Here is a 17871-nt window from a genome sequence, read left to right on the forward strand (position 1 = left end):
AGGGATGAAGCACCTACCATTTCTGATGGCAAGTTTAGGTTTAGGTATAGGTTTCATTTTATTTATATGCCGCCCTATTCCCGGCGGGACTCAGGGCGGCTCACAAACCCAAGAGGGGAAGGGAAACACAAGAACTATAAATACAAGCATTTAAAATAACCAACAGACACACAATCGAGAGGGGAAGGGAACTCATCAACCCCAGGCCTGCCGACACAGCCAGGTTTTAACGGCTTTTCGGAAGGCCTGGAGAGAGGTGAGGGTCCGAATCTTGGCGGGGAGTTCGTTCCAAAGGGCCGGCGCTGCCACAGAGAAGGCCCTCCCCCGGGTAGTAGCCAGATGGCATTGGCTGGTAGACGGAACCCGGAGGAGGCCAACCCTGTGTGATCTAATGGGTCTTTGGGAGGTAATTGGCAGCAGGAGGTCTCTCAAATACCCAGGTCCAATACCATGAAGGGCTTTATAAGTGACGACTTATAAGTGGAACCAGTTGTTCCACTGGTTAATTGTCCTCACTGTTGGAAAGTTTCTCCTTAATTTAAGGTTGCTTCTCTCCTTAGTTAGTTCCCATCCATTGTTTCTTGCCTTGCCTTCTGGTGCTTTGGAGAATAATTTGACCCTCTCTTCTTTGGGGCAGCCCCTCAAATACTGGGAAATTGCTATCATGTCCCCCCTAGTCCTCCTTTTCTCTAGACTGGCTGTATCCAAATCCTGCAACTATTCTTCATATAGTTTAGCCTTTGATCATCTTGGTTGCCCTTCTCTGAACTTTTTCCAAGGTCTCAAAATCTGTTTCGTATTAGGGCGACCAAAATGTGTTGTAGTATTCCAAGTGTGGCCACACTAGGGGTTTTATAAAGTGGCACTACTGCTACTTCATGTGGTCTTGACTCTATGCCTCTGTTTATACAACCCAGGATAACGTGGATAACAGATGGATAACAGAAGCTTCCCGAGAACAAAGGATGGACATCCTTGACTTAAAGAGTATTTTGTTACTACAGTGGTTCCAACAGGTTCCATGGCCTGAACAATTAGAAAATCTGTTTTATAATACCACAGATGCTGGTTGGAGCTTAATCTAAGCCCACAGAATTCAGAAAAACTATATTCTGTTGATTGAGAAGATGAGAGTTGATGGGGTGGGTGGGCATTCTCAGCCAAATATCACAATTAAGATGCAACAATTAAAGCTCTTTAAAATCTCCTGCTAGTTTTTTTCTTCTTAATAGCAACTCTGCCAAGGAGGACGAATTCTGCTCATATTTCCCAGGCTCAAATCTGCTACGAGATTCCATGGTTTGCAAATGAATGGTAGAGAAAGGCCCGGATTTCACCCTAATCCTTCCACCCTGGTTAAACCCAGACCTACACGGGGAAATTTGGCATGCACCACAATGCCGTCCCATGCATCACGCCATTGCCCAAAGGACGCAAACAATGTAACCTCATTATTGAGCAAATGAGTCGAATTACATAATCTGAATTTAATGCAGATAACCCAAGTTTCTTCACAGCATGAAGGAAAGTTATAGCATTGGATGAAGTTTCATCACTGTAGGAAGAAGAATTGGCAGAGTTTGGGAGGCGGAGTTAAGTGAGTCACCAGCTTGGAATCGTTAAAAGGTAAAGGTTCCCCTTTCACGAATGTGCTAGTGATCCCCAACTCTAGGGGGCGGTGCTCATCCTTTCAAAGCCAAAAAGCCAGCGCTGTCCAAAGACGTCTCCGTGATCATGTGGCCGGCATGACTCAATGCCGAAGGCGCATGGAATGCTGTTACCTTCCCACCAAAGGTGGTTCCCATTTTTCTACTTGCATTTTTATGTGCTTTCGAACTGCTAGGTTGGCAGAAGCTGGGACAAGTAACGGGAGCTCACTCAATTACGCGGCAGTAGGGATTCGAACCTTGGAATTATTACGTCGCCACAAATGGTGGTCCAAGACCAACCCCTCCTAAATTCCGTTGACCCTCTCTGGGAACCAATTTAGTACTGAGCGTTAAATTCTTGTGTACAGGCAGAAGCAATAAATCCCTTTTGAACTGCAATTTTCCGTATGGACTTTTTTTTTTTTAGTTCGTAAGTATAAAATATAAAAAAAGAAAAAAAGGGAAGGAAAGGGAACGTGAAAAAGGGGGTGTGAGATACAAGGGAAATGAGAAAAAGAAAGAAAAGAGAGCATTAACTTCCATTTCTTTCTAGCTCAGTACAAGATAAACACACTCCAGCCTCAACTTTTTGCTTTCTCTCTCTCTCTCTCTCTCACACACACACACACACACAGCCATTTCTATAACACCAAATCTTTCTAATCAACAAAACCAAAGTCAAAGTTTCATTTTTTTTCTTCACAAGCACAAATTCCAGAAGTGATATCCAAATAAGAACGCATTTTTCCTCTTTAAATAAAATATTCAATTTATCCCTTCCTGCTTTAGCTCCCTTGCTATGGAGATAATATGTATTTTCATTTGCACCTTTGTGAGGTGGGATGAGGTGGCTCTAGTGGCTAAGATGCTGAGCTTGTCGATCAGAAAGGTCAACAGTTCATCGGTTCGCATCCCTAGTGCCGCATAACGGAGTGAGCTCCCTCATAGGAACTGCAGAATGATGTCGTGATCAGTGGTTCTGTGGGCGTGGTTTGGTGGGTGTGGTGGGTAAGGATACTGCAAAATGCCCATTCCCTCCCAATCAGCTGGGACTCGGGAGGCAGAGAATAGATGGGGGAGGGCCAGCCAGAGGTAGTATTTGCTGGTTCTCCAAACTACTCAAAATTTCCGCTACCGGTTCTCTAGAACTGGTCAGAACCGGCTGAATACCACCTCTGCTTGTGATGCATGTGATGTCACCCCATGCCCAAAGTGCCCCTAAGACCCCCTTCCCCTCCCACTTCCATAAGATTGGTCCCCTCCTTTTCCAGTTGAATCTGGAGCAGCCCCCGTTACCTGAAGGATGAGGATGAAAAAATCGGCTGGTTTGTTCCGGTTGAAGAGGAAATGCCGGGGAGACTTCTTGTCCTCCTCGTCGAATTTCAGCTCATTGATGACGTCACGGTGCTTGAGAAGGCGCAACAGGATTTTTTCCGAAATAAAAGCAGGTGTGAACTGCGTCACCTCTGGAGGGATAAAAGAACAGAGGGTTGATATCAGTGGCTCAGTAGCTATAATGCTGAGCTTGTGGGAAGATCGGCAGTTCAGTGGTTTGAATCCCTAGTGCCGCTTAACCTAGTGAGCTCCCATTACTTGTCCCAGCTTTTGCCAACCTAGCAGTTCGAAAGCATGTAAAAAATGCAAGTAGAAAAATAGGAACCACCTTTGGTGGGAAGGTAACAGAGTTCCATGTGCCTTCAGCATTTAGTCACGCTTGGCCACATGATCATGGAGACGTCTTTGGACAGCACTGGCTCTTCGGCTTTGAAATGGAGATGAGCACCTCCCCCTAGAGACGGGAACAACTAGTGCATATGTGCGTGGTGAACCTTTACCTTACTAGTATTTGAGGGGCTGCCAGAAAGAAAAGGATGCACTTATTTTCCAAAGTAACAGAGGCAAGACAAGAAGCGATGGATGGAAACTAATCAAGGAGAGTTGGAAAAGTGAAGGGAAGAGTACTAGGGCCCCATTTAACAAAATGAAATTCATTATAGAGAAAAGTGAAGTTCTACAGTTAGGTAAGAAAAACCAAAAGTACAAACTGGGTGAAACTGGGCTTAATAGCAGTCACTGTGAGGGGGATCTTGGAGCCTTAGTGGACAATCAGCTAAATATGAGCCAGCAGTGTGCGGTGACAGACAAAAAAGCCAATGCAATCCTAAATTGCACTAATAGTGGGATTAAACCTCAAGATCAAGTGAGGTACTAATGCCATTCTATAAAGCCTTAGTAAGGCCACACCTAGAGTACTGCATCCAGTTTTGGTCACCACACTATAAAAAAGATGTTGAGACTCTAGAAAGAGTGGAGAGAAGAGCAACCAGGAGGATAGGGGCCTGGAGGCTAAAACGTATGATGAACGGTTGCAGGAACTGGGCATGGCTAGTCTAGTGAAGAGAAGGACCAGGGGAGACAGGAGAGCAGTCTTCCAATATTTGAGGGGCTGCCACAGAGTGGAGAGGGTCAAGCTATTTTCCAAGGCACCCAAAGGCCAGACAAGGAATAATGGATGGAAACTGACCAAGGAAAGATTCAACCTAGAAATAAGGAGAAATTTTCTGACAGTGAGAACAATCAACCAACGGAACAGAAGTTGCCTTCGGAAGTTGTGGGAGCTTTATCACTGGAAGCTTTCAAGAAGAGACTGGACTGCCATCTGTCAGGAATGGTGATGGGTCTCCTGCTTGGGAGGCGAGGTTTGGACTAGATGACCTACAAGGTCCCTTCCAACTCTGTGAATCTGTAATCTGGGTATATTACTTTGTGCTCCTGAAGAAAATATTTGGCTCTAATCCATAACAAAGAAACAAGGAACAGAGCGGCTGGAATTCCCACAAGAGCTTAGTGCTAAGATGTGCTTCATGCCAAATTAATATCTACACTTTAGATTGCACACTCTTAAAGAAGTGGCATGTGAGCGAAAACAGAAACATCAACAAATGTGTGCTAATTGGCACAGGAGAAGTGGCAGTCTTGAAGGGACGGCTTTGCAATTAAGATTGATCCAAATTTCTAAGGCAATGTAACTGGTATTTTTTAAAAATTAAATCAATACAGGTAGTCCTCAGCATATGAGCCCAACCGAGCGCCAACATTTCTGTTGCTAAGTGAGATCGTTGTTTTGCCCCATTTTATGACCTTTCATCGCTATTGTTAAGTGAATCCTTGCAAGTGTCAAGGTAGTAACACGTCTGTTACATGCATTTGGCTTCCCCCTTTGCTTGGTAGTTCGCAAAAAGGAATCACGTGACACTGCAACCATCAGAAATAGGAGTCAAAAATTCAGCCAAGCATCTGAATTTTGATCATGTGATCACAGGTATGGCTCAACATCCATTTTTTATAGGTGCGAAAAATGGTCCTAACTCACTTTTTTCCCCAGTGCTGTTGTAACTTTGCAGTGTCACTAAATGAATTCTTGTAAGCTGAGAACTTACCTGTAATTCTTTCCTGAAGATAGTAACCATAGATAGGGAGGAAGTACCATATTTTTCAGAGTATAAGACGCACCTTTCCCCCCCAAAAAGAGGATGAAAATCTGGGTGTGTCTTATACACTGAATACAGCATTTTTGGCCTCCCAAAACACCGCCCCCTTCATCAAAATGGCCATGCATAGCCTTTAGGTAACTTCCAGAGTCTCCTGGGGGCTGGGGAGGGCAAAAACGAGTAAAAAATGGACAGCTTTTTGCTTGTTTTTGCCCCCCCCCCCCAGCCTCCAGGAGCACTTTGGAAGCCTCCTAAAGGCTATGCATGCCCCTTTTTTTGGCAAAAAAATGAGCCTTTAGGTGGCTTCCAGAGTGCTCCTGGGGGCTTGGGAGGGCAAAAATGAGTAAAAAATGGGCCATTTTTTGTTCGTTTTTGCCCCCCAGCCCCCCAAGCTCCTAGGAGCACTTTGCAGGCCTGTCAAATTCTCTGCATGCCCCATTTTCAACGTGCAGAAGATTGGGAGGTCTGCAGAGAGCAAAAAGTTTTTTTTTTAATTATCTCTTCAATCTTGGTGCGTCTTATACTTCGGTGCATCGTATACTCCGAAAAATACGATAACTTGAGATTGGTTAAAGATGAGTATTTATGTTTATATCATCTATTATATCCATATATATGACTGCATCATTTTCTCTTCTTTTCTGAAATGTGAATTATGAGCGCATTCTTTTTTTTGCAGAATTACTCCCACAGAGTTACGCCCACTATTGTTTCTCCAGCGCGCACCATTAACAATTGTTCTGACCCAGGCTTCCTTAAAAAGCATGAAGCAGAGTCTTGGTCCTGGAAAAACTCCTTTTATTTACATGACTGTGAATTCCTTTAATTCACAGTCAGCAAGGCTTGGCAAACGGCCTTTCCAAGGAATGTTTATCAACACGAACCTTATCTCGTTTGGAGAGCTGCCAGATAACTAGCAGGGCAAGGCAACACTTGGCACAGAGCCTCTTAAAGTCACACACAGAACTTTCCACTCTTGAAATGACCGAAGGAACAATTGTTCCCTGCAAAAGTCCCCTCCCCATTCGCTCCTCTTTTGTTTCCTATGGGAGGGGCCAATCACTTCCAAGATGTGGCTTTACTCCTAAGTCAACCCTGCTTTTTTAGTTGTTCTTGTATTCTGGCAGCTCCGCGCATGTGCACACTGGGAACAGGCTCCAGCTGTTCCTCTGCCTCACTGCTGTCTAGCTCCTTTTCTGCCTTCAATGCAGAACCCTCGTCTGAGGTTTCCTCAGCCCCTAGGACTGGCCCATGTCCCAGCCTCCTCACTGTCCAACTCTGCTGCCAGCTCCACTGGCGGCTGGCGGGCCACAACAACAATAAATACTGCAGTGAACCTTGATTAGTTGCTTTGGGTTCTGGATTTTGATTCCACAATATTTTCTGGCCAATTGTTGGAATTGAAGCTCTATCTGTAGGAGACGGAGTTAAATGTGTCATTAGCTTAGAATCCCTACGTTGCCACAAATGAACCTTTTTAAAATTCCTTTGGCCTTTCTCTAGTGCCAATTTAATGTCCACCATTAGTTGACTAGATTCTTGTGCACAGTTGTGAGTAATACATTTTTCTGTGTTACAACTCGACTTGGCTTTGGGGAACACAAGATGTGCTAATATTTTTGGAGGTTAAGACTGCAGAAGAAAGTGTAAGAAGCTGAGGATGTACCTTAACAGTTCCTGATGTTTTATACAGAGGCAATTCCTTCCCTCCTTCTTCCCTTCCTTTTTTTTTTGTTTTTTTATAATACATAATGACCATTGAAAGATTTCAGGTCTATTTTTAATGGCTATCATCATCATCATCATTTAACGATCCCATAACCCCTTGTGGGTGGAGTCTGGGAAACTGAATGAAGCTAGCAGAGTGTTTACTGGCCGATTGCTCTTCTTGTCGCCAGGGCGGAGTTTTGTTCAGCAGATATATTCTCGGTGTACCCAGGGAGTGAAATATCTGCCTCTACCTAGGATCGAACTGACACCGTCCTGATTGTGAGGCGAGAGCTCTACCTCTAGGCCACAGCACCAAATGAGAAAAATTAAGCTGGAAGGCAGGGGGATGTTACAATGGCTGCCAGTGGGGAAAAACCATCAAAATTCCCTTTTTTTCCCATTGACATTGTAACTTCAAAGGTCACTAAACGAACAGTTGTAAGTTGAGAACTACCTGTAATTAAAATCTCCCTTTCTTATGAAGAAAAATGGATGTATGCAAAATCTGATTATATGTATTCATACTATTCTATTACAATACAATTATTACCTCAATATTAGAATTGTTAAAAACTACGAGAAGGCAATAATCGAATAGTAAACTACGAAAGCAGAGTATATATGCTGATATGGGAAGCTGTAAAATTATATTACATTGATATAATTTTGTGTTTGTGTTTTTATCTCGTCTGCATTTGTCTTTGTATTTTTCCTGTTTTTTTCTTCTTCTCTTTTCTTTTTTTACTTGTGGTTTTTAAACTTGAAAATGTTCAATAAAAACTATTTTTTAATTGTCTAGTTATCTTTTTTTTTTCTCCATCCCATGACTCTCTAGGTCTTGTATGTGGCTGCTCTTTGTGTAAATTTCTTAAATAAGAATAATTTTACAGATCCTTTGTTTTCGTTACTTAAAGAACCAGATTTGTAGCTTTTCGATTTATTGTTCTAAATAAACAGAATAACACACTTAAAAACAAGTAAATAAAACCTATTTTTTTATTTAAAAAAAACTCCTTTCCCTTTCTCAGAAAGATGATTTTCTCCCACCCACTTACCCCCAACTCACTTTGCAACATCTGGGACAAAAGCTTCATTTTTTTTTTTTTTGGCTGGTGCTTAATTGCCAGGATGGGATGGGGATGCAGAGTGGGAGACAAATAAACAAGCAAAGCTTGAAGGAAACTCCCAATCAAACCAAAAGCCACAGCAGACAGGATAATGGAGACTTGCCTTGCGGAGTCAGTAGACCCCTGTAATTTCCCCGTGAGACGACAGGGAGGGGGACGGACGACCTGGTGTGTGAGTTTCATATTAGTCTCTGGAATCTGCCTGGGCCAAATTGCGGGCAGTGGCTCTGCCTGATCGTGGGATCAGAGAAGGAAGTAGCCTTAGCTGAACTTTGTGGCAGGACTACAATTCCCATTGACTCGGCCACCTGGGGCTCCTTTGGGGTGTGGGGGTGGAGAAAGCAACTGCTTGGTGTCACTGTAGTCAGGATATCCTTAATGTGCTGGGCTGGAGAGAGGCTGGTTCGGGGGTTTTGCGGGGGTCTAGGACACCTCGCTACAGCCAACTCGCAGAGGCCAACTTGCCACAGGACAATAGATACACTAATTGTCAGGCCCGCAGCCACCTTTTGGCCTGCCACACTTTCTATTATTCTGCTATGCCTTTTCTATTGTGGGAGAATGGGAAGGGGGATTGTACGAAGTTAGAGGCTATGTGGCCATAACAAAATTCTTCCTAAAAAACCAAGGTCATCCTTTGCCTTGCACTCCCACAGGTCTTCTCTCTGCTTGGAAAGCCTATTCTCCTAGTGAGGTGCTTCTGCTGGACCTCCTTCTCGGTCACATCCAATTTGAACTGAGCTCTTTTGCCAACGCTTTCTCATGGTGGCTGCTTAGCTCCAGCAACTGCTTCCTGTTGGGGCCCTAAGGAGTCCGGGCGGGCAGACGAAGAGCGGTGAGTAGAGGTCAGTGAGGAACCCCTCGAAGTGAATGAGTTGGCCACACCCACCCAGTCACATGACCACCTAGCCACGCCCACCCAATGGGTCATTAGGCAGATCGTATTAGTGGGCCGCGAGGTTTAAAATTATGAATTTAGTGGTCCCTGAGGTCTGAAAGGTTGGGGACCCCTGCAGTAAAGGATAAAAACGTCTATTTTCAAAATCCCCCCAAGGAGTTTCTTACCAGTGGAGAGAAAGCGGTGAGCAGCCAGTAGCAGCTGCGGAGAAATCTTCACTTTGGACTCCGAGTCGTTGTCTTTGAAGGCGGAGAAATCTTTCTTGTCATTCTTGTGGCTCACACGCTTCCTGGTGCGGTTGTCGGCTACAGTGACAACAAGCAAGGAACAAGTCATTAAAGACACCACAATATTGGCATAAGCTGCTCAGCCAAACCCGCTGAATTAAGATTATCACACAATGTGATATGTTTCGTGCATGTTTCATCAGACAGGATGAAGGGCAATTCATAGCATCGTGGAAGAGAACCATTGTAAGAAAACATTCCTCGTGTCAGAGGCAGGCAGTATTTACAGTCCATTTGGAATTTTGAAGGTCTGTATGGAGCTATGTCACAAAATAACAATAGCCTTTAGACTTATATACCGCTTCACAGTGTTTTACAGCTCTCTCTAAGCGGTTTACAGAGTCAGCCTCTTGACCCCAACAATCTGGGTCCTCATTTGACCCACCTTGGAAGGATGGAAGGCAAGTCAACCTTGAGCCGGTCAGGGTCGAACTTCCTGGCAGTGGGCAGAGTCAGCCTACAATTCTGGATTCTAACCACTGCACCAACACACCTGTCTCCCTTTCTTTCTTTCTTTCTTTCTTTCTTTCTTTCTTTCTTTCTTTCTTTCTTTCTTTCTTTCTTCTTTCTTTCTTTCTTTCCTTCCTTCTTTCCTTCCTTCTATCCTTCCTTCTTTCTCTTTCCCTCCCTCCCCTTCCTTCTTTCCTTCCTTCCTAAGCAATAGCATTTAGACTTATATACCGCTTCACAGTGCTCTAAGCGGTTTATGGAGTCAGGCTCTTGCCCCCAACAATCTGGGTCCTCAGAAGGATGGAAGGCTGAGTCAACCTTAAGCCGATCAGAATCGAACTTCCTGTCTGTGGGCAGAGTTAGCCTGCAATACAGCACTTTAACCACTGCACCAACATGCCTGCCTCCCTTTCCCTCCCTCCCTCCCTCCTTCCTTCCTTCCTATTTTCCTTCCTTCTTTCCTCTTTCCTCTCTTCCTCCTTCCTTCCTAACCAATAGCATTTAGACTTATATACCACTTCATAGTACTTTATAGCCCTCCCTAAGCGGTTTACAGAGTCATCTTGTTTCCCCCAACAATCTGGGTCCTCACTTGACCCACTTCAGAAGGATGGCTGAGTCAACCTTGAGCCTGATGAGATTTGAACTGCCGAACTACAGTTAGCAGTCAGCTGAAGTAGCCTGCAGTACTGCACTCTCACCACTGCGCCACCTCGGCTCCACGGAAGCCTTTACTCTTCCCAAGAAGGGCCATCATGATGACCGTGGCAAAATTCAACATGCCTACTGGCCAGAAGTTTCCCCACCATCCTTCTGTAGATGCCTACAGACAAATAAGGAAGGTCCCAGAGAAGCTGGGATTTCTTCTTGTCAGCCGAACAAAATTACAACTTTTAAATTAAGGTAGTATTTTCAAAACAAATCAGGTAGGTAGACAGGTTGACTGATGGGCATCCAGTTGGCCCATGAGGTCACTGTGGTCTCCTTCTAGTACTTGATATAGAACAAAATGATACTATGGCCATTGGCCAGAAATCTCATACAACTGTTCTGACCCAGCTCTTCAAACACGACAAACCCTCTGAAGTGAACTCAACAATTCTTTTATTAGGAGCGCTGGCAGCCTCGGGAAAAAGTTTCTCTCTCACTGCAGGCTAATGAGTCTGTCCCGCAGGGAGATGAATAGTTGCCACATCTATTCATCTCCGCCCCTTGCCTTTTATCCCCAGAGCTTGGGTGGGGTTTCATTAGCAGTGGTGGCTCTTCCTTCCCAAGGACCGGCCCATAGATTTCCACTGCTCTCCTCTCCTCTGCCTTCTGTGTATCCCTGCATCAGGCACTAAACCCAGCTGTTCCTTCTCTTCCTCATCAGCCTCCTCCAGACCTGGGGGCCACTGACTCTCCATCTGAGGGCTGACGGACGGCCCAGGCTCTGCCTCCGTCTCTCTGCCAGCTCCATTCCCTCTTTCCCCTTGGAACTCCCAGGTTGCCTTGATGCTGACCCTGACTCCCACGCTGCCTCCTCCTCCTCTGATTCGGCTGCTGGAGGGAGCCAACAAGTCGCAACAATAAAACATCATATATAATAAAATATTCATAAATTTCCATAGGTAAGCAAGGTTACCACTGCAAGGGATGTATTTAACAAGATAGACATTCCTCCCATCAAAAAAGGGAAGATTTAAAACGAACTTAACTGTACATGTCCGATTCATCCAGGATCTCCGATTTGATGATCTCCTCAATGACATCTTCCAATGTTACCAATCCCAGAACTTCATAGAAGGGGTCTCCTTCCCCTTCATTGTTCACCTTCTGAACAATAGCCAGGTGTGATTTACCTGTGGGAGAGTGGCGGAGAAGAGAGAGAAAAGGGGGAGGGAGGGAGAAAGAGAGGGAGAGAGATACAGAGAGAGAGAGAGAGAGAAAGAGATGGAGGGGGAGAGAGAGGGAGGGACAGAGAGAGAGAGAGAAAGCAAGAGTGGGAGAGAAAAAGAAAGAAAGAGGGAGGGAAGACAGAAAGAGAGAGGGAGGGTAAGAGAGAGAAAGAAAAAGAGAGGGAGGGGAGAGAAAAGAGAGGGAGAGAGGGAGAGAGAGAGAGAGGGAGAAAGACAGGGGGAGAGAGAGGCAGAGAAAGAGATAGGGAAGAGGGAGAGAAAAAAGAGGGGGAGAGAGAAAGAGAGGGAGGGAGAGAAAAAGAGAGGGAGGGAGAGAGAGAAAAAGAGAGAGAGGGGGAGGGGGAGAGAGAAAGAGAAAGGGAGGGAGGGAGAGAGATACTGGTGACAACCACATTATAACAAAAGTCACAAGTCAGCATGCTGGGTCCATGCTTAAAATCCAGCTGGCAGCTGGCACACCTTCCCTACAAGAATTGCAGAATAGTTTGGACCCAACAAGCTTGATCATCAGGACCCTGGTGGTGACACCTATCTAGTCAACCTCTTCCCCATGCACCCAAGGTAGAGCCATCTCTCGTGGCCTTTGGTTCATGCCTGCATTTTGCTAAGGATGGCTTTGGGGAAGCCATCTAAGCTCTGCCTTTAGCAATGGAGGAGAACTGATTTTGTAACATGCATGATGCTGTCTAGCGTGGAAGACAGAAGAATTGCCATATCCCTCCTTCTGTGGAAGTGTAAGAGTCATTGGAGCTACCTGAGTTGTCAACCACAGTCCCCACATGATGCTTTCCACCGTGTTTCCCCCAAAATACCACCTGTCCTGAAATTAACGCCTTGCCACATTTTTCGCGTAAGCCCTCCCCCTCTATGGTTGTGGGCTGGCTGCTGGAAGATTCTCTGTCTGGAAACCGGCCCACAACCAAAGAGCGCACTCCTAGAGTGGCTGCTGCTGGAAGACTTGGCAGTCGAGTTTTGGAGTTTGGAAGCTGGAAAAGAAGTTATGCTCAGAGCGTGGCGGGGGCGGAACAGGCGCTCACGAAACCCCCCTCTCCAGCCAGGCAGAGCTCCCTGTACTGACCTAGGGGGTATCCCAAATGTGCCAAGCCGCAGGAGCTGGAGGGTGGGCAGAGCGCCACCTGCCTTGGCGCCTTAGGGATACCTCCTGGGTCAGTGAATGATGCTCTGCCCAGCTGGAAAGGAGGTTTTCCGGGTGGCTGCTCGTGCGCGTGGTCACCTCATGGCTGCTTCGCCCCTGAGGCTGTGCCCGGCTCTTCGGGAACCAGTTCGCAAGGGAGCAGCTGCCCGGCAACCCCAAAACAATAAGCCCTCCCCCTATAATAAACTCAAGGCCATATTTCATGGGGCAAAAGAAAATAAGACCCTGTCTTATTTTCGGGGAAACACGGTAGTTGAGTGGTAACTGCCGCTTGCATCAATCCTACTCAACACAACCGAAGGAAGATAAGTCTTGTTGTCCCAGCTCATTTGCTGGATGCCCTGCTAAGCTTCAAAATAGTGTCACATGCTTTACTTTGCTGTGCCCAGCCCTATTCCAGACATTGGACTTCACCCATCTTTCATGATGAAGATGCAACTCATCTTAAGCCATTTGGGCAGATTGTTCAGTTGAGACAAAGTTTAAGACCTCTCTCTGACCTAAAACATAGAGTAACAGAGTTGGAAGAGACCTTAGAGGTCTTCTCATTCTGGAGAAACTGTTGTCCAATCTCTTCTTAAAAACTTCCAGTGATGGAGCCACCCCCAACTTCTGGAGGCAAACCGTTCCACTGATTAATTGTTCTAGCTGTCTGATTAATTGTTCTAATTTCAAAATCAAAGCTGGCTAACACTTGGACAAAAGCTATAGTTATTCAGAGACCCCAGTGTGGGGATGTTCTGTCCGAGGCTTCCCAAGAGCATGAAGCAAACTCCTGGTCCCAACAAAAACCCCTTTTATTAATTTAAAGTGAATTCTGCTCATTCACACCCAGCAAAGTCTTTCAAGGGAGGATTTACAGTCATAGACCTTATCTGGCTTGGACAGCTACCAGGCTGATATCTGCAAAATTTGGCAAAGAGTCTCAGAGAGTCACGAACCAATGAAGCGAACTAATTTTCTCCTGCAAACTCCACTCCCCTTTTGCTTCTTGGTTTGGTTTGGTTTTATTGGGATTTATATGCCGCCCTTTTCCCTGAGGGGACTCAGGGCGGCTTACAACCACAGGGGAGGGGAAGTGCAAGGTCAAAACAAAACACTTTGTGAACAAAAGAAAAATAATAAAACACAACTTTCATTCAGCAATCTCTTATATGTCCTCTGGGAGGGGCCATTCATCGTCCACCTGTGACCTTACTCCCAAGTCAACCCCTGTTCTTTAGCTGTTCCCTTCATCTGGCAACTCTGAGCATGTGCACACTGGGATCAGGCTCCAGCTGTTCTTCTGCCTCACTGATGTCTGACTCTGAAGGCAGCTGATAACTGTCATACGGTCCTGGCCCCCGCTCTGCCTCTGACACAGAGCCTTCATCAGAGTCTTCCCCAGACTCCAGGACTGGCCAATGTTCCTCCTCAACCTCCTCACTGTCCGAATCTGCTGGCCACTGGCAGGCCACTCCCTTCAAACCCTGATGATGTTACCCAGTTTGAGCAATAAAACGTCTTCAAAAAAACAACAAGCAAGTTCAGAGAGCACCAAGGACCCCCTCAAACAAATGACTTGATGGGGGAAAGGAGAGAACGGGAATGTTGGGGGGGGGGGGAGGAATTCCAGCAGAAAAAAAAGCCACAAGAGATTTTAGGGCAAGGCAGGGCAGGGAGAAAATTCCCACATCAATACATCCTTTAAAAACACCCCCCCACACACACAAACAATCAGGCTCTTGTTACACGATGCTCCCTCTCCAGAAAACTCCCGCAACACAATGGGGGACCACTTTTGTGTAATTCATGCTATTTTAGCATTAGAGGGGGGAAAAGGCAATTAGAGATCTCGGCATGTGGCAATTAGGGAGCAAAAAAACCCCAAAAAACCCCAAACCCACTCCTGCTTTTCTCGCCGTGGGTGGGACCAGACCTCCCAGGTTTGGCCTGGAGCTTCCTCAGAAGCTGCCTTTGGAGAGAGTTTTTTTATAAGCCAAAAAGTGGTGAATTTCTCGTCCATGTTCTCCATCAATGCTAGGCTGCTCCCATGAGAATAGCTCTCTGGTGCTTTATAGGTGGCACCTTCCACCCACAAGAATCGCCAAAATTTTTAGAAACTCATCGCCAAATTGTTGGAAATGTGACCATGAACCAGGCACGTACTACCATATGTGGTGGTCATGCCAAAAAGCAAAAGTATATTGGCAGAAAATCCAAACGTGGCTGACAGAGATAACCGAAGAGGAAATAGAATTCACACCGGAACTATTTCTCTTGGGAATTATAAATAATAAATACAACAAGGGGGTAATTTTTTTAACAATACATATTATCATGGCAGCAAGAATGGTCGTTGCCCAAAATTAGAAAAACAGGGAAACTCCATAAGGGGAAATAATTAGGAAAATCTTGATCTGTGCGGAAATGGATAAATTGACGTGGGAATTGAATAATAAAGATGAATCCGAATATTATAAGATTGGGGATAAATTTTATTGATGGTTGGAATATAAAAGGAAAGTCCCAAAATAGGCAAGGCCTAAGATTCATAGAATGGAGACTAGAATTATGTATGAAATAGCGAGAACATATAAGATAATGGCTGGAAATAGGATACTTTTATATTTGTAAATACAGAATGGATCAAATGTTAAAAAAGCAGGGTGCCCACAATGTATAACTTGATATCTTAGCATATATGGCATAGTTTTCGCCAGGAAGGTTTGCTAAACTGTGTCCAACATTTTAATTTGTGTTCAATAAAAACATGAGAGAGAGAGGGAGGGAGGGAGGGAGAGGGGGAGAGAGATTGCAGCCTACATTGCCAGCACTTCTCCTCCAGAGCATCCAACTGTGCTCTGTCTCCCCAGCAGGGATGCCCATGGCTCATCAATCAAAACACAACTGACCAGATTCCCATTTTCAAGCTGAGCCGCAGACTTCGGTTTTTACACACTGCACGGACCAGGTCCACCCATAAAAATAGAAAAAGAATAACAGAGTTGAAAGGGACCTTGGAGGTCTTCTAGTCCAACCCCTTGCTTAGGCAGGAAACCCTGCACCACTTCAGACAAACGGTTATCCAACAACTTCTTAAAAACTTCCAGTGTTGGGGCTTTCACAACTTCTGGAGGCCAGTTGTTCCACTGGTTGATTGTTCTCACTGTCAGGAAATTTCTCCTCAGTTCTAAGTTGCTTCTCTCCTTGATTAGAGATTTCCACCCATTGCTTTTTGTCCTGTCCTTGGGTGCTTTGGAGAATAGTTTGACTCCCGCTTCTTTGGGGCAGCCCCTGAGATATTGGAAGACTGCTATCATGTCTCCCTTGGTCCTTCTTTTCATTAAACTAGACATGGCCAGTTCCTGCAACCATTCTTCATATGTTTTAGCCTCCAGTCCCCTAATCATCTTTGTTGCTCTTCTCTGCACTCTTTCTAGAGTCTCCACATCTTTTCTACATCGTGGCGACCAAAACTGGATGCAGGATTCCAAGTGTGGCCTTACCAAGGCCTTATAAAGTGGTATTAACACTTCACGGGATCTTGATTCTATCCCCCTGTTGGACTGCCATTTGTCAGAAATGGTGTAGGGTCTTCTGCTTGAGCGGGGGGTTGGACTAGATGACCCACAAGGTCCTTTCCAACTCTTTTAATCTGTAAAAAACTTCCCCATTAAAATCAGAAAGAGGAAAAACAAGATTTCTTTCATTGTAAACCAAAGGTCACCCAAAACAATCCTTCAAAGGAACTTCCCTGGGAGGAGCACATGCATGACGCATGACCAGGCCGACAAAACAACAACAACCAAAAAAAAGGATGGTGAAAATTGGTGTTTGCCAACTGCCATTCGACATTCTTCTCTTGTGTTTTTCGCATGCAATCAACATTTCACAGCAAAGCATATTGGTTTATCAGTTTTGGTTTTTTTTTTTTTTAATTTTTAATTTTTATAGGCCGCGCTTTTCCCTGAGGGGACTCAGGGCGGCTTACAATTAATAGGAAGGGAGTGCAAGACAAAACACAAGAAAAAAAATGTGAATTAAAAAATAAAAATAAACCAGTAAAACACAACATTCATTCAGCATTCGGGTGGGGCGAGGTTAGGGTCTTATCCCCAGGCCTGACGGGATAGCCAGATCTTGAGGGCTGTGCGGAAGGTCTGGACGGTGGTGAGGGTGCGAATCTCCACGGGGAGATCGTTCCAAAGCGTCGGAGCTGCAACTGAGAAGGCTCTCCTCTGCGTAGTCGCCAGTCGGCACTGACTGGCGGATGGAATTCGGAGGAGGCCTACTCTATGCGATCTGATGGGATGGAGGGAGGTAATTGGCAGAAGGCGGTCTCTCAAATAGTCAGATCCACTACCATGGAGGGCTTTATGAATGGTGAGTAGCACCTTGAAGCGCACCCGGAGATCAACAGGTAGCCAGCGCAGCTCACGGAGGATCGGTGTTATGTGGGCGAACCGTGGTGCGCCCACGATCACTCGCGCGGCCGCATTCTGGACTAGCTGAAGTCGCCGGATGCTCTTCAAGGGCAGCCCCATGTAGAGCACATTGCAGTATTCCAGCCTGGAGATCACAAGGGCTCGAGTGACTGTTGTGAGGGCCTCCCGATTCAGGTAGGGCCGCAACTGGCGTACCTGGCGAACCTGGGCAAATGCCCCCCTGGTCACAGCTGACAAATGATGGTCAAAAGTCAGCTGTGGGTCCAGGAGGACTCCCAAGTTGCGGACCCTGTCTGAGGGGTATAAATTTTGACCCCCCAGCCTGAGTGATGGAACATTGGCCAAATTGTTGGGAGGGAAACACAACAGCCACTCGGTCTTGTCTGGGTTGAGTACCAGTTTGTTAGCTCTCATCCAGTCCTTAACGGCCTCAAGACTCCGGTTCATCACGTCCACCGCTCCATCACGTCCACCGCTTCATTGAGTTGGCACGGGGCGGACAGATTCAACTGTGTATCGTCCACGTATTGATGGTATTTTTATCCCGTGCCTCCGAATGATCTCACCCAGCAGTTTCATGTATATGTTAAATAGTAGGGGGGATAAGACCGAGCCCTGCGGCACCCCATAAGTCAACATTTCACAGAAAAGCATATTGGTTTATCAGTTTTGTTTTTCTTGCAATTTGCAGACACGGATATTGCTTGAGCTCACCTGGATAAGGGAGGCCCAAGCAAACCTAGAACAAGCCCAGGTTGGGCTATAGGAAGGTTGTTCA

The 17871-nt window shown here is 45.7% G+C and overlaps 1 protein-coding gene across 1 annotated transcript in view; it reads right to left on the minus strand.

Moving 5' to 3' along the window:
• The window catches only part of CNNM4 (cyclin and CBS domain divalent metal cation transport mediator 4), a 72775-nt gene that overhangs the window by 14234 nt on the left and 40670 nt on the right, over positions 1-17871 (minus strand). Inside the window, 3 exon segments of the mRNA XM_032230070.1 lie at positions 2946-3115; positions 9043-9180; positions 11310-11453. Of these exon segments, the coding sequence (XP_032085961.1) occupies positions 2946-3115; positions 9043-9180; positions 11310-11453 (452 nt within the window).

Source organism: Thamnophis elegans, chromosome 13, assembly GCF_009769535.1.
Source record: "Thamnophis elegans isolate rThaEle1 chromosome 13, rThaEle1.pri, whole genome shotgun sequence".
In the NCBI taxonomy this organism is placed as follows: Eukaryota; Metazoa; Chordata; class Lepidosauria; order Squamata; family Colubridae; genus Thamnophis; species Thamnophis elegans.